The 24,863-nt window shown below is 38.6% G+C and overlaps 1 protein-coding gene across 1 annotated transcript; it reads left to right on the forward strand.

The window, feature by feature from the left end:
* The first annotated feature begins 9,952 nt into the window (after positions 1-9,952).
* On the forward strand, positions 9,953-24,632 carry tmem38b (transmembrane protein 38B). Its single transcript, XM_008424427.2, has 6 exons — positions 9,953-10,378; positions 19,189-19,345; positions 20,307-20,491; positions 20,620-20,707; positions 22,656-22,773; positions 24,319-24,632. The coding sequence occupies exons 1-6, from the start codon at positions 10,255-10,257 to the stop codon at positions 24,613-24,615; spliced, it is 969 nt and encodes a 322-aa protein (XP_008422649.1). The 5' UTR covers positions 9,953-10,254; the 3' UTR covers positions 24,616-24,632.
* Positions 24,633-24,863: the final 231 nt, after the last annotated feature.

Here is a 24,863-nt window from a genome sequence, read left to right on the forward strand (position 1 = left end):
ATATATATTTTTAATATATTTATTTTTTTTAAAAAAGATGTGAATTAAAAAAAAAAATCTACTTTCAACAAAACTTTCCGGCGTACCTATGTGTAGAAAAGGCAATTCTACGAAGCATTGAATCAGGCAGGCTGAATGCAGATGCATGCCACACTTTTTAGATTATTACTGGTAAGAAAATGCGTTCATTTCCATCCTCTTGACTATTATTTGCTATCTCATGTCAATCTGCCGCAAAACGTTCAATAAAAATCAATAGAAGATTGGAGATGTAGTGTGACAAACAGAATAAAAGTTCGAAGGTTTGAACAATTTTTTTTGCAAGGCACTGTAACTGTATGAAAAAATGCTTTGGACCTCAGTTGGTCTCTAACATGCCTGGACTTGTCTCAGAGGTATGGCATGTTTCAGTAGTTCATGGTCCAACTATCAACACAAAGCCCAAAAGGTCTTCAGCCTTAAGCCCATTCACCTCCGCCCTCAGCTACCAGCACTACCCTCAGCGTGGGAAAGCCTCTGTGGAATGTCTCTAAGAGACATAGCAGCTCAAATAAACAAGTTTCCTCTTCTACAGGTACAAACCGCTGCCGATAATGAGGGAATCGCTGTGTATCTGCACGCACAAGTCGTTGTCTTCTCCTGGAATTTTGAGCTCACAAAACCCCCCTTGCGAGCATCTTTGCTCGTGAGCCAATTTCCTCGTCAGTGAGCAGTGAATACACACAGTAAGAGGTGGTAATCAGCACCAATTATCCTCAAAAATGAAGGGAGTTGAGAGGAGCATTCCTCCCTCAGCATGACAACTGCTCAAGTCAGCCTTGATTAATCCAAGTTAAGTATGAAGCACCGTGGAGAATTAGGGAGAACACCAAAAACTGCAATTAAGTGATTTTTAAAGGGCTTGACTTGAAATTATGCTGAATCCTAACTCGCTTTTCATTATGAACAAGTGCAGCATGTTTTCTGCTATTTCATAGCAGTCATGGATTCATAATAAACATGCTTTTGTCTCTCACGTAGGAACAGATGTAATTAAGCCCGAGTGCACTTAGAGAGCATCAGAAAGAACTTGGCTGTGGCATCAACCCAGAGGGGTCTATCTTTTCTCTAATATGCAAAACACTGACAGTTTTCCCACACTGGATTGTTGCAAACACTGAATGATGAAGCCAGCACCTCTTTTTGCCTGCCACTTAAGAACAAATGAAGACCAGGTCCATTCTCTGGTCTGGAATTTGACTACAGGCTGGTTATACAAACATTTATGAAAAAGTAGGTCCCTTCAGGAGCTCAGTACATTCCAACATGGTACTGTGGTAAGATGCCACATGTGCAATAAGTCCTTTCATTAATTTTCCTCACAGCTGAAAATCCCACAGACAACAGATAATGGTATTACATGAAAGTGGAAGTGATTGAGTTTGACAGCATCTCATTCATGGAGCGCTTGGCTGGGTAAAATCTCAGAGTGGGGTCATCAGCAGATGAAGAATATAATGCACAAAGAATGCCAATTTTCTACAGAATCGATAGCTACTGATATTCCATGTTCAGATTAGTTAAGCAGCTGTGTCAAGAGCTTTGGTTTCCATGGCTAAGCAACTGCATCTAAGCCTTACGTCACCAAGTAAAACGCAAATGATTGGATGCAGTGGCATAAAGTACTGGACTGTGTAAATTGTAATGTTTGGTCCAGAGAGAATTAGAGTGTGAAGTTAGTTTTCTGTATTTGGACTCAACACCTCAGTTTTAATGAAAGACTGTGGGGGGAATTTGGACAATTTCAATCTCCCAAATTAGTAACAGTTTGAAGATGGTCACTTACTGTTCCAACATGGCTGAGCACTAATGGGTATAATGCAGGGCCCATAAAGAAATACACGAGCAAGTTTGGTGTTGAAGAACTTGACGTGTCATCGCATCCAACAGCAGTGTCTGATCTTGTAAATGTGGTGCTTGAAGAATGATAAAAATTTGCCACATTCACAATCCCGAAGTTGTATAACAGCATATCCTTTGCAGTTATCACAACTGCAAAGGATGGGGCAATAACACAATAAACTTGTTTAAAGTTGTATGTGTGGGAAAGCAATTGAGAAAGTTTTTTTTTTTTTACAGAGGTTAGGAAGATTACAAGGAACTTCTAAGCTCCCTTCACTTTCTTCTCCATGACTGCATGACTACCAAATTGCATATGCTGGTAGGTATTGAGAACGCAGTCTCTACTGAGCTCATTTCACAGTCCTAATCCTGTTCTTTGCCAGGTTGAGGTGTTCTGACACCTGAACTCTGAAAAAATGAATACTCTCCATGTACTGTACTCCACTGTTGTGGATGCAGAGGGGTGCAAACTTAGAACGTGGCCTTTGGAAGCCGATAAGCATCTCCTTTATTTTGTATGCATTGAGGACCAGATTAATGGATTTGCATCAGACCTGCCCCACTCCCCCCATAAAATTAGTAAATTGATATCTGGTAAGAAATTTAGCATGTGTAGTGGAGGTGCAACAGGAACACATCTACAAAGGCGTAGAAGAAACCACATCGCATTTTTGTTCAAGAATTTTTGCCGAAAGTCATGTGTGTTTCCACCCAGCTGTTACTGAAAAACTTCAAGTTTCAATTTAGGTATTTCCTCTCTACGCCCTCTAATTCTCCCCTGCATGGGCATGATTTCACCAGAGTAAAGGTGGCACCCAGTTTTGGCTGAACTGAAATTACATGGTTGATTCTGGTAGAGAGAGGCAAACCTGCGGAAACGTTATTTATCAAAAACAGATAGACGGTTTGGAGTTTAAACTTATTGCAGTTCAGCCTCCGCCCTTTCCCCTGCTGTCTCTTTAAAACATGGTTTATTTTGATATTCCTGTGAATGCCTCACAACAGTTGTGTTGAAATATGTTTATTGTACGTTGTTACATCAAGCACAGCTATTTTACCCACCTAATTTCCAAGCTACATGAAACAGACAGCTGCGTCCGGTGGAAAATGAGGAAGGAAATTGAGATTAAATCTTGAGAATAATAATTAATGCAGTTTGTAATGTTCAGAGAACTTCAACTGAAGGGCAAACAAAGATTCTTGGTACCTAAAGCCGCACGTGCACAAAGTCATTTTACCTTACCTATCTTTGTTCACTCGCCATACCGAGCCACTTCAGAGTAATAATTACTGGCAAAAGAGCTCCAATCAAATAAGGAGGGTTTGGGCAGAGTTCTCGTTGTTTGGGCTAAGCCATCATTTGGTACACATATAATGAGAGTCTAAAGGAATCTGTTTATGCCACAACTTCTAATTTACCACAGGGTGACGCACTCCCCTGCATAGCTGTGTGGTCAGGCTGACACTGAGGCCCACACCCCAGCTCACACGCGGAGACGGAGATACCATAGACAGAGTTTAGTGGATTTTTGTGTTTAATTGTGCGTGTGCATTTGGAAGTTGAGAGCTCTGTGGAAATATTTGGCGGGTGAAAGGCTTTTCCAGCCCGACCCGAAGGCAGTCAATGTCCCACATACGCAGAGTCCCCTGAGGAAGGAAGCTAGAAGCTGACTCACTGACTGACCTTCTGTGGACATTTAATAGGCTGCCGTCCACGTTGCCCCGTCGGTCACGCTTTTAAGTTGTTCGATTAATTTCAAGGCCTATCCGGTGAAAAGTAAAAGAAGTCAATAGTTTGTCACTTTTGTAGGCCTTTTGAAAATACAACTGTGGAGATGGTACTAAAGTACATGGATTAAGTGAAGAGCTTCTGTCATGAGAACAAAAGTTCAAGTCTTTATACTTTGAAAACATCCCAGTGACTTTCGGTTTTCCGACAAATTCAACAAAAACACACTTAGTTCTGTCTGCTGGAGCATTTGCGAATGCTACGATTATTACCTGGTCAAACATTCAGCCTTGACACAAATACTTATGCAGAATAGCAGACTAACAGGTTTTCACATGTCATGTTTGTTGTCAGTCGCCAGCAACAAACACCTTAATAACTTCTTTGTAGGTCTAACAAAAGCTATTGAGATTTTTATTTAAAAAAAAATAAATAAATACATGATTTGGCATAAAGACAATGTGTCCTTATTTAAATTATAGACACAAGCAGACAGAAAAAAAACCCAACAAACAACAACAACAACAACAAAAACATTCCTTTGACAAGTATGGATTATCTGGGTCAAACCTAAACCATTTTAGCACTGGGTGGATTTATTACAACATGGTTAGCTAATGAGTTTGACCCAGAATGCTAAGATAAGTTTTCAACCAAAAATTGGGTTCAGTTATTTAAGTCCTCTGTTAAGGCTATACTGAAGAGTGAGCTGAATAGAATAACCTGAAACCTGAATTTTTGTACTAGAAATATCTGGATTATTTAATGAATGTTTTTGTAATTTCAAGTTTAATTCTGCATCAAAACTTATTCAATTAAATTATATTAGAGGCAACAAGTGAAACTGGACCAACAGAGTCATTCTGCATAATCATTCCATGTCTATGGTGACTTTATGACCAGCTATTTATGCTCAACCATGCTAGCATTAACCCGAGTTAACCAATTAGCAGCAATATGGCTATTACTATTCTAAGTGAACTCACAGAAATCAAGAAAACTGAAGGCATTAGTGCAACCCATCGACGTGAGAATCACTTTCTAGCATAACTGAATACAAGTATACCATGGAGGGGGTTCGGTGAAGGGTGATCACTAATCTTTGAGGAGTAATGAGGGTTTTTCTCATCTTCCTTCTAACTCAATAAGCTGGGTGCAATTTTTGATCTAATCTTTGCTTAAAACTGCTCAACTTCTTTCCCAGCAGCTGACTTTAGCCTAATTTAATAATCCAAAATCTAATAAAGTTAGGATTTACATTGTTCAGTTTGATGAAATAAATACCAGAACCAGGCTCTTCAGGGCTTCTGGTTTAATTTGCGCAGCTGATGAGTAAAAATGGCTTTCATTTCCTCTGTGTCATACACTGCTCAAGAAACTCCAGCATTTACTGTCTTGCTTTTACTTTGTTTTGTTTAGTTTCTGAGGGACTGGCTTGTTTTAATGATACTCATGCACTTTCCCTTCTCAGAGGTTTATGCCCTTGGAGGCAACCATCTTAATCCCATCTGACAGTTAGTCGATGAACTGTAATATTGTGCACATGTGACTTGCTGGTGAAACTGTTGTCACACATGCAGCTTTACATCAATTATTAAAGGCGCTAAGTAGTTTTGGCTTGTAAGTGAACTAACTTTTTGTTTAATCTGTGAAAAAAAGGCAATCAGTTTTCAGTCTGTAGCTTTTTGACCATTCTTATAAGAAACAGTCATTTTATTTTAGTTCACACACTCCCAGTGTCCTATTTTCCTCTGTATCAAATCCCTACACACTGTAGCAACCATACAAATTTGCTAAGAGCAAACCTAAGTAATTGCCACTATGTTGAATCTTCATCAAATCATGCATATTCCTAACATTAAACTAAAATTCATTATGCTCATACTAAGTGAGCTCACAGAATTCAAGAAAACTGAAGATGTAAGCACAACATTAGCCTGGTGTATACTTTAGGATAGTTGTGTTGAAAAATCCCTATTGTATGTTGTTTCACCAAGAACGGCAGTATTACTCATCATTGGGATTGTTTTGCTAACAAACCAAATGGTTTGTTATTAGCTGTTTATTGTTTGCAGACCATATAAAGGATTTTAGATCACTGCAGCGCTGATGGATACAACATCTGCTTGTGGGATTGAAACTAATTGCAGGGATTGTGTGCTGCTGGTTGTTGTGCTGACCTACCTTTTTAGTTGTTCTCGTGTGAACAGTACAGATGAAGACAGGCAGATCTTTGTTCCAGTTAGGGAATCTCAGCTGTGAGACTTCAAACGTTGGAAGAAAATCATCCAGTTTTTCAGAAAAAAATGACATTAAGCATAATTTATTTGTGCATCAGATTATTTTTAAAGTTTTGGATTGATCATTGTTTCTGAGCTTTGCTGGAATTTTCTTAAGTGTTCATATGAAAATTTCTATCGAAAATGGCCATGTAAATGCCTACTGAACTTCCCTGCTCATGTTCCCTTTAATGTTGAAACCCCATGAGACTGGGTTTATATTTCTATCACTTGACGTATTTAGTAAACCACAAAATGCCACCAGTTATTTCAGACGTCTAAGTTTCAGTTTTTGGCGGTGTTGCTGGGCATTCTCAAGAGACAGTGTGATGTCACAGCGCCTGAGATAGATACTGATGCTAACAGATGTCATTGTTTGGATTGTGAAGGCTGTTTAAGTACAAAACTGAAAATGCTTTATCAAAAATGTAGGTATGTAAAGAGTCACTGGGACATTTTTCATGTACACACCAAGTAATCACATAAAGCTTAATAAGCTGGCGATGAAGCTTTAGTAACAGTCAGAATGAGCGAGTGTAAGTAACGCTTGCAATCATTAGCATACCTTACATTTTTATTTTTCCTCTCCAACCTTATCTCAAAAGAGTAAAGGAATTTAACTCTTTAAAATGTTAAGTGTTCCGTCAGAAACAACCAATCAGGGTCTGGAGGAGGGTCTTGGTGCTGTCAATCAAACTTGTGTATGTGCTGCTCAACCTCTTCCACCTTTCTCTCTGCGACAGCTGGTTCAATACAACAAAGTATGGCAAGAATGCTCAGGCTAGGAAGAACGGTTACTGATAATGGTGGATAAATGGTTTTCCTGGAATGGTAACTTGTACCATTAACATATTTAGCAGCATGCACATGAGCTTGATTCACAGCTCTAAGACCCTCTTCCTGTCTGATTGGCTGTTTTTGACTGGGTGCAGCACATTTCTGCAGATGCAAATAATAGCACTGGGAGGAGATGTATGAGCTCAATCTTATCACACATTATGTGTCTCGTCACAACATGGTGATATTTAACCAAATATACCAAATATGTAAAAAAAACAAACAAACATATATTTGTAAAAGTTACATACTGCAGTTTTAAGCTGAATTCTTTGTCACAAACAGCACAATTCATTAATTGGTGTTGTCTGTCTCCCTCTGCCTAACCGACCGACTGATTGACTAAAATCAGTCGGTCGGTTAAAGCTAAATCATTCATTTAGCTGTGCTAAAATGAATGATTCCAGTGGCACATTTGAACTTGTTTATAATGCTCTTGAGTGAATAGGATGTAAGTACACCAATCAAAACACAGTAGTTTACATTCCTGCACATGCACCAAGTTATTTTTTAGAACATCCAAGTGAATAGTTTTCTTTGACCTTCAATTGTTTGAGAAATGTGAAATGAGCTGTTCTAATGCCAGGAATGACCAGCCCAAGTCCTGCCCTGCTTCCTCAACGAAGGCAGCATTCAGCCTTAAAACAAAGGGAGTTAACGACTGATCGACAGGCCTAGCTGCCACAAAATGAAATGAACAAATACTCATCTTTCGCTGAAAAGTCCAAATCAATTGGTAGCAGAACATGTTCTGTGGTGGAGATAGCTTTATTCAGAGAATATGGATTGGAATCCCTGGATTTAATGGAAGTGGATTGTGTGTGCATGTGTGTGTGTGTGTGTAAAGGTGTTGAAAGGACTTACAAGAACTGAGCCTCGGGTCTGAAAAACGCATGGTCTTGTAAAATATTACTAAAAGGTGTCTGGCCTGATTTGTATGCCATCCGTAATGCTTCCGGTGACGACATGCTGTGAGACTTAACAAGATGATACAGATCTCTGAGTTGTGCTGGTTCCAAACACAGGAGTGGTTTCGGGTGGAGTTTCTCTCTTCAAGACAATCTTACGCATGCGATTACTTCATCACCTGGTCATGTTAGCACACTCTCCTTTTTTTATTGTGTGTCAGTAATATTTCCATCAGTCCTTATTAGCCTAATTTTCATTTTGGAAGCACTTTTCAGTATCAACAGGGAAAGCTTCATTACATCCTTTAATAAGATGGCACTGGTACAAGATAGAAACCAAAATGACCACCTGCTTTTGCCATGGGTTCAGAACTCGGGGAAGATCAAAGTTTCATAACTACAACTTATCAATTAGGTTTTTTTTTCCCTAATTTCCTGTGTGCAATATTTTCTCTCTTGATTTATCTTTGCAATAAGAGAGCATGAGATAGGAAATTACTCCCTCGTTGACAGCTGCCGGTGATGGATGGATATTTTTCAGTGTAATTATCTACAGCAAAAGAGGACAGCAACAGTAAGTGACACAAAGGATTGTGCAGTGCTGCCCTCTTCTGGACTATTACTCAAATTGCAGATTGCACTAAAAATATCTAACCCCTTTTAATTGTTAGTTTATTTTAAAAAATAAAGTATTTTCTAAATGCTTAATAAAAATAACATAAAATGTTTCTGATGATTAATAATTAACTGCCAATAAAGATACACACAGATAAGCCTATATCATCTGTTGTAAATGTGTTCAGTTGGACACTTTAATGATACATTTTAAAATGCTAAATGTTTAAGTGTAAGGTTTTTCTAAATAATTATAATATCATGCAGCTCATCAGCAATAAACTCAAGGAACCATGTGAAATATTGGAAAACAAAATGTGTAAAGTTTACAAGCAGTGAATGAAATCACACGTAGGGGTCATAGTAACTTATTGCTCCATTGAGCAATAAATCAATTATTTTTCTTCTTCCTGTAAAAATGTACCTCGAATTACAGGATGTCAAATATTTTGCAGATTTCAAAATGTACTTCCAGGCAGGTGTCATGCTCGCTCACAAAGTAAACTAGAGTGCACATTTTACAGTAATAGTGGAGTTCATAATAGTTCTGCAGCATTTAACCCATTGTTTTCACATAACGTCAGAGTGACGACAGATGTATGCGTGTAGTATGGCATGTCTACAATTTCACAATTCTGCCTATTATGATTCTCATCCTGCAACTTCTATTTGTTTGATTATGAGGTGAAGGTTTGGTGCTGCAGTAAATCCCAACTGCACCCACTGTGATTGTGCAGAAATACACAAGAAAGTACTTTCTTTAGAGCTGAAGCCGCAAAACAACTGGGTCAGTTTGGTTTTAGAAATGCTACATCAGCTCTTCTTTTCTCTGCACTGTTAAATGAAGCAAACTGATGTGAATCCACAGAGCAAAACATATTTTTAAAGGCCTTGTTACGTTCCCAATTTTCATTTGCTTTCAAGATTAATACAAATTACACATAAACATTTGAGGGTTTGAGGTAGCATAGTTACTATTTGTCAAAATTAGTCATCCAAGAAGATTGAGCTACAGCTGCACCTAAACCATGTTATGTCCTGCTTTGTTCTTTCATGTGGACTATCCAAAGTTGCCCTGGGCCAAAAGCAGACTCTTAATTTTTATTCAGATGTAGGCTGTTCTAACTCATTAATATGTTTTTAGTGAAGCCATTCCATAGAATGTTTATGATTTCAGCGTTATTGTAAGGCCACCACTTGGTGGACATGGTGTGTTCATGGTGTTAGTTTTCCCACCACACATAGAACCTTACATATATCTCAACTGAAGGACATAAAATGCTATGTCTTCTAAATGCATTTTTATTGTATTAACTACATGTTTCATCCATAGTTTTCATTTTTCCATTTTAATTTTAAGAGCAGTCATTAGTTCCACTTTATGACTTATGTGATATGCACTTGGCCTGAAGAGTTATTTTTCAAGGTTTCCCCAAAGTTTTAAAACCATCGTCTTGTAATGGCCTTGCCGTAAATAAAGCAGTTTTGTATCATTAATAGCAAATCATGTCACATTGATTATAGTTTGAATACGGTTATAGTGATGCCAAGCACCTGCAGGTGGGAATAAACACAACAGCACAGAAGACTTTCATATCCTGTTCCATCACCTCTCAAAGCCACCCTCTGGCAGCTGATTGGCTGTAATCCTCCAATGACAATCCGCCCTGGCTCCGCCCGCCACATCACTAGCATGGCGGAGAACGAAACAGGAATTCCGTCTATGCGCGGATGACAGCGTCGCTGATGACCGACCCGTGGCAACGCAAAGCTGTTGCCCAGCGACCAGCGGTGATCCCATAGCTTTACTAACCAGCTGTGAGCCACTCGGCAGAAGCGTTTCATCAACACACAGCTGTTTTGTGCCACCTGGCTTGTGTCAGACCGCTTAGACCGTGGATGAAGTGTTAATACCTTGATGCTCAATTGGACCTGTGCCTTTTCTCCATCCGAGGGTCAGACTAACGAACTAGCATAGCGTGGTGCTCTCGACCAGCCGACAAAGATGAGTTTCTTCGAAATGTCGTCCTTGGACGAGCTGTCAAATGGACTGGCAAACTTGCCCATGTTTCCTTATTTTGAGATTGCGCACTATATCGTCTCAGTGTTGGCTTTGAGGGAGCAGCAAGGTGAGTGAAAAGTTCGAGCGTCTGCATAATTTATAAGTTTGCGGGTGGAAACTATTGTTGTCTCCTTGTTTTGCAACAGTTGTAACATGTTAACGTTGAACGTTCAGTGCTGCAACAACGTATGCAAACACAGTGGGTGTTGTGGCAGTTAGAAGTACGTCAGATACAGACAATTATTATGTAATTTAGTCACCCTCATGCAGTTTGCCGAACCCTTTTAATTGCCGAACACTTTAAAGAAGTATTTAATATTTGTTTTTCATGTTTATGTCTTGTTGGTTTTTATCTTATGAAGCTTATGGAAGAAACGAATAATATTGTAACGTTTTTTTTTTTTTGTTTTTTGTTGTTGTTTTTTTTCAATCTTAAACTGGAAAAGAACTTCCGCTCTCTCTTTCAAAATGTATTATTCCAGCTACTGGAATGACTAAATATGTGTTCCATTTATGTCCCATAGATTTCTAGGATATTTTAAATTTAATTTAATTTAATTAATTTATTTTTTTTTATTGCATTTTTATGATGGACAATTATGTTACCAAAATATTCAAATGATCTGTAAAAACATATGACTTGCTCTGAAAGAGGATAAATATAACTTTCCAGAGATACCAGTGACAAATAGATGATGTATGTGGGGTTTAGAAATAATGCAGTAACGTGTATAAGCTGAAATTATATCGTGATTTATGTTCCTTTGTTTGTATTACAACTTGTAAAATATGTAATTGCAAAATCATAAAAAACACATTTAGTTTGTAACATTTTTTTTAAATGTTTATATTAATAGTTCAAATTCAATAATTGTGTTTCCTCAGTGTTTTATTTAGTGGTTAGAAATAATGCAAATTAAGTAACTTGTAATAGTGCTTTTATTGAGCCAAAAAGTAACTTTGCTGCTCCAAACATGTTTTTGAATATTGCGATTACAATATCTGCATTGACAATAACTCTTACTCATGATTATAAGCATAAAAGGAAAGTATATTATATTTGGTATATCACTTATCAAGTATGACTTTGGTAAGTTATATTTGGTAACATAACTTGCCAAATATGTTATTGACACGCACAGTCTGTGCATGTAAAGACTGCACAGACTGTGCAGTCTATTGACTGCACAATATTTCATCTTTTGCAGTTGCAACATTGCACACATTGATGTTGCGCTGACATCAGCAGTTCAATATATTTGTGCATCTTGACTGTAAAAAAAAAAATCCTCTTTTTAATTTTAAAAACACTGAAGAAACAAGTATTCGGTTTGTTATCTTTTTAAAATGCAATCATATTGCTAAATTATTTTCTTATCTAGTTTATTTTTGTAATTTGTGATGGAATCCAGGTGATACGCGAGCTAATTCACAATCTCCATGATATCAGATCAGTAGATCTTTTTGTAGTTAAAAACATTACCTATCACGCCATAAAGCTGTCAAAAAAATGTCCTCTTGTCTTCAGGTAAGTTATATAGCATTTTGGCAGATCTAAACTTTAGCAGTTAGCACCAGCTAAATGATAATCTGGTAATGTTCGTGTTAGCATCAGATATTTTCGGAATGGTGACAGGTAAAGCAAATTTTAAAAAAATTCCGAGGAGATGGTGCAGTGATTAACGTAATCACCAGAGAAGTGATTGAATCAAAATGGTAATGGCAGACTCTAGTGACAAACCTAATTTCATCCAGTAATTGAGTATTATTTCATTTTGTAATGACGACTGTGAGATTTTAATGATAAGATTACCAAATGCACTGCAAGTTGTAAATTCAGCTTCATATTTCTGCATTTATGTGTTTACAATGGCCACTTATAGAGCTATAGATGTGATAGAAATTGTGCCTTTCATTCACATTCTTTAGCAGTATTGTTTTTTATCAGGTTAATGCAATAACTCTACTTTTAAGTGACGATTTAAGAAAAGATAAAAAGACATCACGTTTTCCCAGTGGTGGGAAGTAACGAAGTACAAGTACTTCGTTACTGTACTTAAGTACAATTTTCGTGTATGTGTACTTTACTTAAGTAGATTTAATAATGGATACTTTCTACTTTTACTCCACTGCATTTTACAGTAAGTATCTGTACTTAATAATTCACTACATTTCTACAAATCTGTCGCGTTACTCGTTACATCCAAGTCGCGTTGCGCTTTTTTTCCGTTAAAATGTGAAGTTCAGGGACTTGAGGTGGCGCCTTAAAATCCGAGCAATAACGTGACTTAGTGTCTGTTGTCACCCATCGCCTCCACCTTAACTCGCACATGAAGCTCCAGACTTGCTCAGTGGTTTCCTCTGAGCGAGTCTAATCATCAGTAATATAATAGCGCTGCATAAATTGATATGGCTACATGTAAAATCAGTAGCACTTCGCTTTCACAGACGGTGGGGACTTTGTCCAACTTTTAGCGTCACTTGTAAGGAAAGCTTAAAGAAAGGTAAGATCTGTGGACTTGATGCTAGCAAAGCTAGCTGTACTGACTGAGACACATGTTGCACTTGCAATGAAAAAAAGTTGAAACTCATGCACTGGATTATTGTGTGGAAGTGTTAACTGAGGTGTTGCAAATATGGGACAACGCTGGTACATTCAGGAACAATCCGATTCTTGTGGACTGATCTTTACTGATTACATTTATTTCAGCTCTAATTAATATCTATTTTTTATGGGAATATGGATCTTTTTGATCAATTTGAGAAGCAATTTTGATAAGTAAAAGTTAATTTTTTTGTGTCACGTAGCGCGGGGTGCTGGTCTTGACTTGGTCTTGAGTTGTAGTCAAGACCTTGAGTGGTCTTGACTACAACTTTGCTACTGGCTCCTTTAGCCTGTCCTCTCCCACCCACCTTCTTTCCATCCCCTTTCTGTTGGATTTCTTTAAAAATAAATGCCACTAGTAGCAAAAAAAAGTGAAGTTCATGCTGTTAGGACAGGAGACAAGATGTTTCCATCCCTGAAATTATGATGCATATAATCGCATATCTAAGTCTAAACCATGTTACAGAGAGTAAACATAATAAAAACATGCTTTATCTGTGACATTGTTCATTAAAATGGCAGATTTCTGATGTATTAAAATTAAATATGATCGGTTCACTTAATGATATTGTATTAGCGATTAGGTAATGCATTCAGCGAGTACTTTTACTTTTAATACTTAAGTATTTTTAAAAGCCAGGACTTTTTTACTTTTACTTAAGCACAAATGTTAATGTGGTAGTTTTACTTTTACTTGAGTACATTTTTCTCTGTGTATTTGTACTTTTACTTAAGTACATTTTTTGAGTACTTTCTCCACCACTGCGTTTTCCTTATTAAAAATTGTTTTTGGTCCAAGGTGAAGACACCTTTCTGGATTATCTCCAGGGATCTGTGTTTTATTTTTGTAATTCAACGGTTGTTTTAGTCATGTGTTAAACATCACAGCAGCTGGGGTATGTCAGATAAGACTGGCCTGCTCCAAATTCATGAACCCACCCAGCTGGTTTGTCAGCTTTATAGTTTCTTCCTTTGGTCTCTATGCTGAGGCATGGCTGCGCTTTTGTTCATTTAAGGTTAGGATTCTTACAATACTTCTGGACAGTGTACCAGTCCAAAAAGAGAAATAAAACATCATTTTTATGAGGACCGTATGCACACATCAAACAGCCTCCACAGAACCATTGTTCTGCACTGACAGGTTTAAATCCCATTGAAATCCAACATGACCATCTTGAAGTAGTCATTGCCACTACTGTGGAAGGCACGCTTTAGACTTTTAAGGAACATCCAAGCAGTCTTGCTTTTTAAATATATTTATCTGTGACATTAAATATATTTTGAACCGAGTTTTAGAGACCATCTAACATCTGTAAAGCCTATTTGGACTAGATATAGGACATTTCTAACAATAAACTACTAACTACTACTTATCAATTATATAGATTTTTTTTTAAGTGACTGACAACAGTAACAGATTAGTCTCATAGGAAGTAGTAACAAACACATGTTGATGCTTGGGAAAATAAGAGAGTTACTGCTTCTCCTCAAGTGTTTGAATAAGGGTTGTTCAAGTGTTTTGCCAAGCTCAAAACAGAAAAAAACTCTCTAAGATGACTTTAATATTGACCTTGTGCCAGTCAGACCATAGCAGCACAGAGCAAAGTCAGGCCCCGTGCCAGTGTTTGTTTCTGTTATGGCTTTAGTGACAGGTGGGCTTCTAATTGCCCACCGTTTGACTTTCAACACAAGAACATAGACTCAGGCCATTGTAGGACAATGCAGATCTATTTCTGAACTTGCCTTGCAAAGCATCTGAGCCCCTGTGACATTTTAACCCATTGTCCTCATCTCCTGGCATCAGGCCGTCTCAAAGGCCTTCTGCCTTTGAGACCCTGGGAAGATACAGAGTGTAGAGATATAAGCAAACGATTCATATGAGACGCCTCTGGGAAATGCGCTCGTACATCTGTGTAAAGTGATTTCTAGTGGAAAAAAGTTCTGAAAATAGTAAGCTGGTTTAAACAGCATCTTCTAAAAGTTTGATTTGGTTTTCAGGTTGTATTGCTCCTAAGTCCCATAAAAGGAATGGAATGCTATAAACTATTCCAGCCCTTCATGCCTGTCCTCTTTCCTGCCTTAAATCACTTTCTTTTTTCTTGTTTAAGCTTCTAGGGTCCAATAAGTCTAATTCAGACTATAAGTAACAGTAAAAGGAAGCAAGTTATTTAAATTATATAGGACATTTTCTAGACACGGACGCGCACAGGCTTTCTCTAAAAGAGCACAAGAGTTTCATCATAAGACTATCTCAATATGGAGTTATTCTAAACTAAAAAGCTACACTCACTGCCACATGTGGATTATTTAGGAAGCAGGAGGCAGAGACATGGAGGACCAACAGTGGTTATTTGTCTGTCAGTAATTTCTATTTCAAGCCAGAAATAGAAACAAGATCTTCTTCTTTTCTTTTTTTTATCAATCCAGTAATGGCTGTAAAGATAGACCACTTAGGCCATGGAAGTCATGAGTTCAGGATCCGTCAAATCATGAGTGAAAAACGGTTGATGGATGAAGAGAAATCAGTTTAGACAGATGTCACGAGTGGAAGAGAAAGTCTGGGTGCAGATCGGGCATGTTTAGTTTAGAGGTGCCTTCCTGTTAGTTCATTCATTGTAGTGCCTTTAGTTGAGTGGTACAGATCTTGGATGATATCTATAAGACATGACAAGAGTGAAAAAGCACAGATGTTAACATTTATTTTTACGCGTTAGACCAGTGTTTCTCAACCTTTTTCGGGCCAGCGCCCCCCTAGCCTTTATCCAGGTCACTCACCGCCCCCCACCAATGAATTTGTAGGCTACTTTGCACTGACAATTATTTTATTATTAATGTTAGTATCATTATTGTAGATGTTTTGAATCTCCTTCACCTCGCGCACATAACGGGGTAAATGTAGCGAGTTTTGCCCTAAATGTATCTGCGTCTGGAGGAGGGGGGCTAAGGGGGAGGGGAGCGTATGTTTCTACGCTCCTTCGTGGGGGGGGGGCCGATTTATGTTTTCGCATCCACCTGAATAATGTGTAGTTGCGCTCCTTCCCATGACATTTCAACAATATTATTTTACCTTTTTATCTGGAAGTGTCTGTTTATTACAGTCCTCTGTATTAATTATTGCTCAAAAGGTCTTGCCATATCAGTTTATTCCTCCGTATTTACTTTAGTTTCTTTCCTGTTGCTAGATTTATATGATCGTTTATTTGACCATCAGTAATTTTCACTTATCACCTGCTGCGCCTCCAAATCGTCATGTGTTTCACACAATGTGTTGATTTTTTACTGTTCAGCATCGGATTCTCTGTTTTTATGCCATAATTCACATCTAGTTCGTCGCTCCGTTTTGCCCGCTTCTCTTGTTTCAGAGTTTTGCGCAATGTGCGCGGCGTTTTTTTTTTTTTTAACCCCCTAAGGTGCAGGGCGGTCGGGAAGCGTATCGATGAGAAAAAGGCAGACTGACATGAACCTTTTAAAACAACGGAAACAATTTCGGTATTCTGATTATTGAAATTTAAAAGTGCTGTGGTACCGTTGTTCCATCAAACCCGTTTCATGTCGGACCACTTACAGCTCCGTGTTAACGCTATAAAATGAACGCTCTCTATCGTGGTATCACCCATGGAGGGATTTCTTTATTTAAATGGGTTCATTTTTCAGAGGGAAAGTAAGTGAGGGCATCGTGATTTTAGTAATTACATGTTTATAAGAACGATTTTCTGTTGTCCTTCCATGGAAGCGGGCAGCTTTCAAATGGAAATAAAACACTTTTTAATATAAATTGCTGCTTTGACATGATCACAGAACTGCCAAAACATATGTAGCCTACATAAATACCAGACAAAGTGAATCACAGCAGCGTCATCAGCCTGTGTAACACTGAACTGATGCGGAGCGGAGCTGCGCCATGAAGCTACAAACACTGAATAGAAGAAGAGCTGCCATCGATACAGCTGCAGCTTAACATGTTTTAATGTTACACAATACAGTTTTACCAAGTTGCTCAAAGTCTACACTGGTATTATTGTGGATTTAAGGTGTAAAGTTTACCTTCGACCAAACGCCCCCCAAAGGCATCCCAGCGCCCCCCTTTTCTAAAAATTTCCGCCAGCGCCCCCTGCCGTCCTCTGAACGCCCCCTGGGGGCGGTAACGCCCACGTTGAGAACCGCTACGTTAGACCAACACAAAGTCCAACATAATTGTAAAGTGGAAAGAAAAAAAAAAAGATCTTCTAGGATGGAAGAAATTATATGCATTTGTTTTGATGACGACCCAACTTGCAAACAAAAACAACCAGTAGTGAATGAAGAAAAGAGACAATTCTGTCTCTTCTTTCCAGCCAGGGAAAAGGATAAACAAACTAGGGTAAGCATATCATGGTAGCAGCAGTGTGGTTGGCCTGAAAACTCATTTGCCTTGGAAATGTGTTTCCTATTAAGCAAAAGAGAGGATCTAGTTGAGGGGAACCTGCCGATCAGAGCTCTTTAAGTTTACATCAGCTGAAAATATAAACGGCAATTGCATTGTGGGTGTTTGTATTGAGTTGATCTTGCCGCACCCAGCAGTTTTAGTGCTAACCACGATTTTCTGATTGCCTGCTCAAGTCAGGCTTTAGCACTGGCAGCATAATTTACATTTGCTTCACATCTAAAGGTGGTGACAAAGCGTCATGGTTGCTTACTGTGTAAACACAATGCTGCACTCTGCACCAGGACTCCCATCAGGCCAAGTACACCCACTGTTTAGTGTTTACTGTGAGGGATGTCGGAGTAAACAGATGTAAATGCTAGTTATCTGGCTATGATTTTATTCGTTAAAAGAAAAAAAGCTAACCAAACTACTCTGACCCTGTGTGAAACACTTTTTAAATCCTGAATTACCTGCGATTACCCACCTTTTCTCACAAAGTTCAGTTCTTCCATCCAAACAAAATGTTGAACTCTGTCTGACTTGTAGGTTCAAGAAATAACTTCAATAGTTCTCTGACCACATGACGTAGGCTTGAAGATCTCTAAAAGCAACAAATTATGTCAAAATAAGAAGAAATTCAAGAGCAGATGAGAAAGTAAGTCAATGACCCCTATCAACCTGGACAGGATTGCTGGCCATTGATCCCCTGTGACCATTATTGACCTGCAGATAAAAAATTAGCAGTAATATGCTGGTGTGAGTTCTCAGTCCTCCAGGACATTCCTGAGTACTTAGCTAGAAGGCAACTAGACTTCTTCTGTAAAAGCCTCTAAAGCCGGTCTTGAAAACATTTAGCCTCTACCTGAGAGTCAAAATATCTTCAGAAAAAAGAAGATAAAAAAAACATGCAGTTGACGTCTACTTAACCACAGCAAAGAATCTTCCTGGGAATGGCCTGCCTAAAATAATTACTGCATTCAAAAGGTCACAAAACAACATCAGGGAAGACAAACAGAGATTTAAATTCTCCAGATCCCTCTCCAGGAGTCTATAGTCGGTCTCTAATCCTCAGATTAACATCGTAGTCCCGAGTAAAGCTGTATGGTTGTAGAGACTCTGGACAGGGCTACCTGCCTGAGGTCTAAATGTGTTGATTTCTGGGCTTGATTTGGTCTCATTAAAGCAAATAGGTCAGACTTGGGTTGAATGTATTACACGAGTCATATTATTATAATGATATCGGCATATTGTAAATGTAAGGCATACTGCACAATATCTTACTTTTCTTGAACACTGTGATTATGGAAATCAGAATGTGTTGTGGCATGATGTAGAGCAGTTCCCAGGCTTCTACGTTTGCATGCATTAATCTTGAGTTTATTGCTGGTCTTGTCAAGCAGGTATTGTGTGAATGATTCCAGGTGGGGGAAAAAAAAAACAAAAACTGTGTGGTTCTGTCTAATCAGGCTGGAATTACTCAGAAAGCTGACGGTTTTTTATCTTTGAGGAAGTGCTCTGATCAGTGTCATTATCTATATAGGTCGTTTCTCTGCTCTGCACTTCGAACTGTGAGATGCAGAGCAAAGTCTGCGGATGTGTTTGACAAACCTTTCCCTTCCTCTGTTCTCTGTGCCTGTGGAATATAAGCTAGTTAATATTTATACAGCTAAGACTTTTCAGGCACAAATATCTGACCGCGAAGAGGCCAAAGTATTACATTGCTCCAGACTTGATGTTTTGCAAATGATTTTTACAACAAACATATGATGTCCTCAGCCATTTACACTTTTGCAGATGTTATTGAAGGTGCTGAAATATTTAACCAACAGAGACACTAATCGCTCTAATACTCATGTTTCTTACACAGGAGCCGTAGGTCTGTCCAGAATCAGCCCCCTGGCCTGTTGGGTCAGCTCCATGCTCCACTGCTTCGGGGGAGCAGTGCTGTCAGGATTCATGCTGGCTGAGCCACCAATAGAGCCTTTGTCCAACAGCAACAATATTCTGCTCGCATCAATCATCTGGTAAATGACAGAGGCTGGAACAGTGCAAAGAACGGTCTGTTGTCTGTCTAGATGTGTCCAAAGCAAGTTCAGAGAGAAGAGCAAGGAGAAATAAAATTAAAAGTTTATGTTGTCAGATAAAGGTGACACACAAATATAACTGTTCCTGAACTTGCGTTTAAAAAAAAAAAAAATCAAGGAGAGCCTGACAAGTGGAAAACAAAGCCTTTGGTTCCCTCTGATGGTTTACTATACAATTACACCTTAACACACATCTCTCGCACTCTGCTGGTAAAAAGAGGTACTTCACTCACACAGCAGGGGAAAAACACTGCAGTTTACACAGATTTTATGGTCATCATGACCATAAAAGTCATATTAATTTTGGGCTTCTGACAATGCATTTGAAAATTCTTTTTATAACTTATATAATTATACAACATGCTACAACTTGGTTATTTTTTTAATCTGACAGTCATCGTGTAAGTTGGAATTTATTGTGTGTTTTTACTTACCTGCATATGCTCTAAATTGAACATGATGCCTCAAATATGCATTGAGAGTGAAGGTGTTGAGACATAGCAAATTTTGAAGAAGTTATCTTGGCTTGAATTATTGGATGGTGATTGCACCATATCTGTTTTTAAAATAAAATCGGCACACTTAATTGAGGCACAAATAAGTAATTATATATTTAATAAACTATTTCTGCACTTATTTTCATTTTTTTAAGAATACAAATAATTTATCTACTTAATGCAATTTGGCACTCTTCACTCTCCATTAACATTTGCATACATACACCCAAACTAATACGACAAATATTTTTTTAACAAGTTGCATTTTTGTCCTAATGTTTTTCTAAAAGTTTATTAAGAGGCCAAATTTAATAAGACATTCATTGCCATGGTGAGTGTATGTAATGTTTTGGCCAGAACTGGATGTCTGTGCCAAGTTATCAGAGCTTTATTTGTCTCTGCAGGTACCTCGTATTTTATTGCCCCATGGACTTGGTCTACAACTTCACGACTCTGCTGCCCGTCAGAGTGGTGCTGTCAGCAATGAAGGAGGTGACCAGGACCTGGAAGATCCTCGGAGGCGTTAATCTGGCACAAAACAAGTACCAGGACAACCTGCTGATTATGATCGCCATCGGGTGGGCGAGAGGTCAGTAAGTGATCTGAGTGATGCATAGTTTTCATGTGATACATGTGAAAACATCAGTTAGCATTTAAGCCACTATAAATCAGGTAAATTGCATACTTGTGTTCTGATGGCGCGTCTGTTCTTTGCAGGTGCTGGAGGTAGCCTCATCAGTAATTTTGAGCAGCTTGTCCGGGGTATATGGAGGCCAGAAACCAACGAGCTTATTAGGATGTCCTAGTAAGTCTTCTCCGGCAGTTTTGCATTGCGGTCGATTTTTACGTGTCTTCTGAGTGGAGAAAAAAAAAAAAAACAGATTTGTTTTTCTACCGTACATTGGAGTTCTGACAAGAATGTAGCTCACATAGCTATGACCACTACAGGTGAATAACATGGATTATCTGTTCATCTTTGAGTAGGTGAGGTAAACAAAGCTGGTGTTTTATGGCACCAGATGCATTTAACCCGCCTTTGACAAGGGTATTTGTAATAATAGGTTAGGGCGTCTCCAAAACTGCAGTCGGGTTATGGGTTGTAAGCACTGCAGTGGTCAATATCTGTCAAAGTTATCCAACCTTTTTGAGCTGATGCATGTGGGGATCAAAGGCTGATCTGTGTAGCTCAATCTATAACACATTCACATATGAGTAGTAGGTAAATTGCTGAGCTGAGGTTTATGTTACATCTGAGAGAAAGATGTTAAAATCCATAGTGCGTCTTTGTAAATGGACTGAAATGGACTGAACTTATTTGTAGAATAACACGTCCTGCTAAAACGCAAAAATATCTTAACTAGGATTAGTTGGAAAACTAATCCTAAATACATTACCATAGTTAAATTGGTTCAGTAAAGGAAGCAAGTATTAAGATGATGATGAGAGCAATCAGTCAACATTAATAACAATATGCAAGCAGCATGTTATGCAAATCAGTGATAGTTTCCACGCATAGCTAACTCGGAGTGTTTTCACACTTGGTAGTCCAGTAGACTTCTTTCGAATGGGAAGGAAAACTGCAACAATCCTTGCCATTTGAAAAACTTGTTTACTTCCTTGCATGTGGTGGTGCAGCATCAAGAACCTGTGAAGCAAGCGACATGAAAGCCTCTAAAGAAGACATGAGCGCAACTTCCTTCTTCGCAAAACGCGAACAAAAATGGAGTGGTGTCATATTTCAGCGGTTGCAGTGTTACGTTTTTGTCTTTGGTAAAAGACTATGAGCCATTTCTCTCTCTGGCGCTTGACATGCATGTTTGTTTTGGGTGCATTTACACAGATTGCCCTGCGCTATAGTTTGCTTCCTGATTTCGCAACGGTGTCCGGTCCGATTGGCGTTCACCTGTACGTTCGAACCACACCAGAGATCAATCACTTCAACTGAACCGAGATCTAGGTTTTCAGTTGGGCCAGAGTGAAAGGATCTGCTGCTGACATCTGGCTGCCAGACACCAACAGCACACCTTCCAGGGGTTCTAGTTCTTAAGAAGCACAGCTTGGACTCCTTTCAGCCAATTAATTACACAATCTTATAAAAAGTTATGGCTGATTTCTGTCCTGGATCAGCTTAAGATTTTTGTTTCCATGGAGGGCATTATATGTGAACCATGTTTTTTAAAGTTCATCACTGAAACTTGTTACTTGTATAAAATGCCATGTCTCAAAGCTTCCGGGCAAATCAGGACCAACAAACTCCATCAGGCAGGTGACCATGATGTTATGCCTGAATGTTGTGGCTAAAACCTGTACCAATCGTCTCATTTGAGGAATGAGTAGAAATGGAAATGATTATTTTTCCAATATGGTGCTGTAATTTATTTGAAAGTGTTTTACAGCAATCGAGCTAAGAGAGGTAGTGCACATTAGCGCTTATGTGTCTTAATGAGCTCTAATTACGCTCGCAGGTTTATGGTTTTGTGAGAGGGTTCTCTGTTCATTCATGCTGCAGCACGAGCTTTTGCCGCTCTCTAGTTACAGATAATGTGCTGCATGATGACGCAGAGCCAAGAGGCAGCCTATAAACAAAAGTGTTTGATTTGGACTTTTGTAATTTTGCAGCCATTTTGCATGCAGAGCGTCTCGCGTGTCTCCAGATATATTTAAAGTGTCGCCAGGCTTTGCTGTTAAGATAATAAATATTTTGATTTTTCTTGTTTATTAGAATATTCTGTCTGATGTTTTGTCAATTTCAGCCCTACAAAGATCTCCCTGATGGGGGCAGTGCTGTTTGCTCTGCAGGAGACTCGGTACCTGTCTGTGGAGAAACGCCACCTGATGCTCTTCTACACCGTCTTTACTGTTGTCAACAAGGTCAGTGTCTTGGACCTAATTCACACCATTGGAATCCAACCCCGAGGGTCTTACACAGAACAGGGAGACGTGTTTAATAACAGCTATTTGACTGTGTCCTTTTTTATTAATTGAAGCGAACCTTTGATATAGCAAATGTTTTGTTGCCACAGTTCCAGCCAGATCTTTGATGTTTTGTCTTTTAAATGACCTTTCTCCCTTTGCTGTTTTTTTTTTTTTTTTTTTTTGAAGTTTTTACTGCGGTGACTCGCATTAGCTGCGTATTACCCCAGGGCTGGAGCTTTTGCATCATTTTCATCAGCTTGCATCACCCGCTTTTCTCTTCTCTGGGAAACTTGTGCTCATGACTCAGACACAGATAAATCTATCACATCTTCTTTCAACTTTTGCTCCAGTTAGCTCCCACCGACTGATCCGTCAAATTACCAGCAGCCCGTTTCGTCAGATTTAAGAGCTGTGTCCAGGCCTGATGTTTATTATTTTGTTTCCAACGGCAAATGCTATACGCAGTCCTTCACTAATGGAAATTAGCCACTAATATGTGCTTTTATGCTTATTGAGCAGCCGTCATGTTCTTGCTGAAAAAGCACCCATTGATCAATTATAAGGTTGTAATACTTAACACAGACATATATTTAAAGTCTGCAATTCTGCTGTTTGAATGTAATGATAATTTGTGCATTTTCTAAAGTTAGTTTGTTTAGTACTTGCATGTAGAAGAGGTAGCAGTCTGCTTTATTATAAATTGACATCATTTTATGAGACTGCCATGTGATCTGCAGTGTTTAGTTAAAACAAAACCGAATCATATTCTAAATACATCAATTTGAGAGAGGTGCCTGCAGTTTAGATGTTTCTATTCTCAATCTTTCCAGATATGTAGTGTAACTGAAATCAACAGACTATTAAGTAACTTGTGCCTGTTTGGTGTTTTGGACCCACTTTGACAACCAGTCATTTACACTAATTTTCTAAGGTCTATGTATAGTTAGCTGTTAGAAAATGTAGCTATGTCTCCAAATAATTATCTCATTTTTATTAATCTTCATAACATAATAGATGTTCTTAACTTAAAAATAAGTTGCAGCACTGTGGTTTTGGGTTCTTGCCTACAAAATGGTTGTTTTACAGGGACACAAAAGCAAACACCATTCACAACAACATCCTATTTACAGATATTATTGTTCAAATTCCTGTTTCGACTGGTCAACTTTATAAATAAACCCAAGAAAAGCCCTGGCGTGTCGAGGCGGGTACAAAACGTCTGGGTTCGAATCAAACCCACATTGTGGCCAGAACATAAAGGTCCAAATTGTTAAAATATACTTGCTATTGTTGACAGAACTTCCAGGCAATTTCTGTTCTAATAATCTTTTCCTGGATCATGTGATATCTGAAATTTTCCTGTGTTTTCTTTTTATCTCCTTAGAAATTAGAATTTCAGTGTTTTTGCGTTTACACATTTTCTTTCGGTCCGGTTGAGCAGTAATGAACTGTTTGGGCAACTTCTCTCATCTGATTTCTCTTTTCTTTACTTTTCTTCAGACCCGGATGATGCTGATGGGCTCCTCCTCCTTCGCCTTCTATCCCATCGAGTGGTTCCTGTTTGAAATCCTCTTTATGGGACGTGTCTCCTACTACACTCTCTCCCTGAGACAGATATGTGGAAACTTTATCATGGGTAACGGCACATCAAACAGGGGCAGATCCACCACTCGTACGACAACCAAAGAGTGCAAGGACTGCAGACACAACTGCCCTTCTTCACCTGTTAGGGGTGACAGAGGCAATCGCAGAGCCAGAGACGACGACGACGCTAAAGACTCCAAAAAATACAAATAAACAGCCTTTGCATTGTAGCACCTTTTTTTTTTTTTAAATCTGAATCCTTTACGGTTCAGATTTGTCTCATTGAATGTTGACCTAGACTTTTATGTCCTGTTTTTCTCCATTTGAGAAAAAAATGTTTTAGTTGTCATGCTTGAAAAGATATATTTTCCTAAAGCGTTTCTTATGTATTTCTCAGGATTTTAGCTATAAGAGAAAGAAGACATTCAAAAAGAGATGAGTTAAGCAACCTCTGGACGTTT

Source organism: Poecilia reticulata, linkage group LG12, assembly GCF_000633615.1.
Source record: "Poecilia reticulata strain Guanapo linkage group LG12, Guppy_female_1.0+MT, whole genome shotgun sequence".
In the NCBI taxonomy this organism is placed as follows: domain Eukaryota; kingdom Metazoa; phylum Chordata; class Actinopteri; order Cyprinodontiformes; family Poeciliidae; genus Poecilia; species Poecilia reticulata.

Excerpts from the sequence above, each read along its gene's own strand:
- tmem38b (XM_008424427.2), top strand. The coding sequence starts at position 10,255 with ATGAGTTTCTTCGAAATGTCGTCCTTGGACGAGCTGTCAAATGGACTG. Across the intron at positions 10,379-19,188 it reads GGCTTTGAGGGAGCAGCAAG|GAGCCGTAGGTCTGTCCAGA; the intron begins GTGAGTGAAAAG and ends TTTCTTACACAG. Across the intron at positions 20,708-22,655 it reads GAGCTTATTAGGATGTCCTA|CCCTACAAAGATCTCCCTGA; the intron begins GTAAGTCTTCTC and ends TGTCAATTTCAG.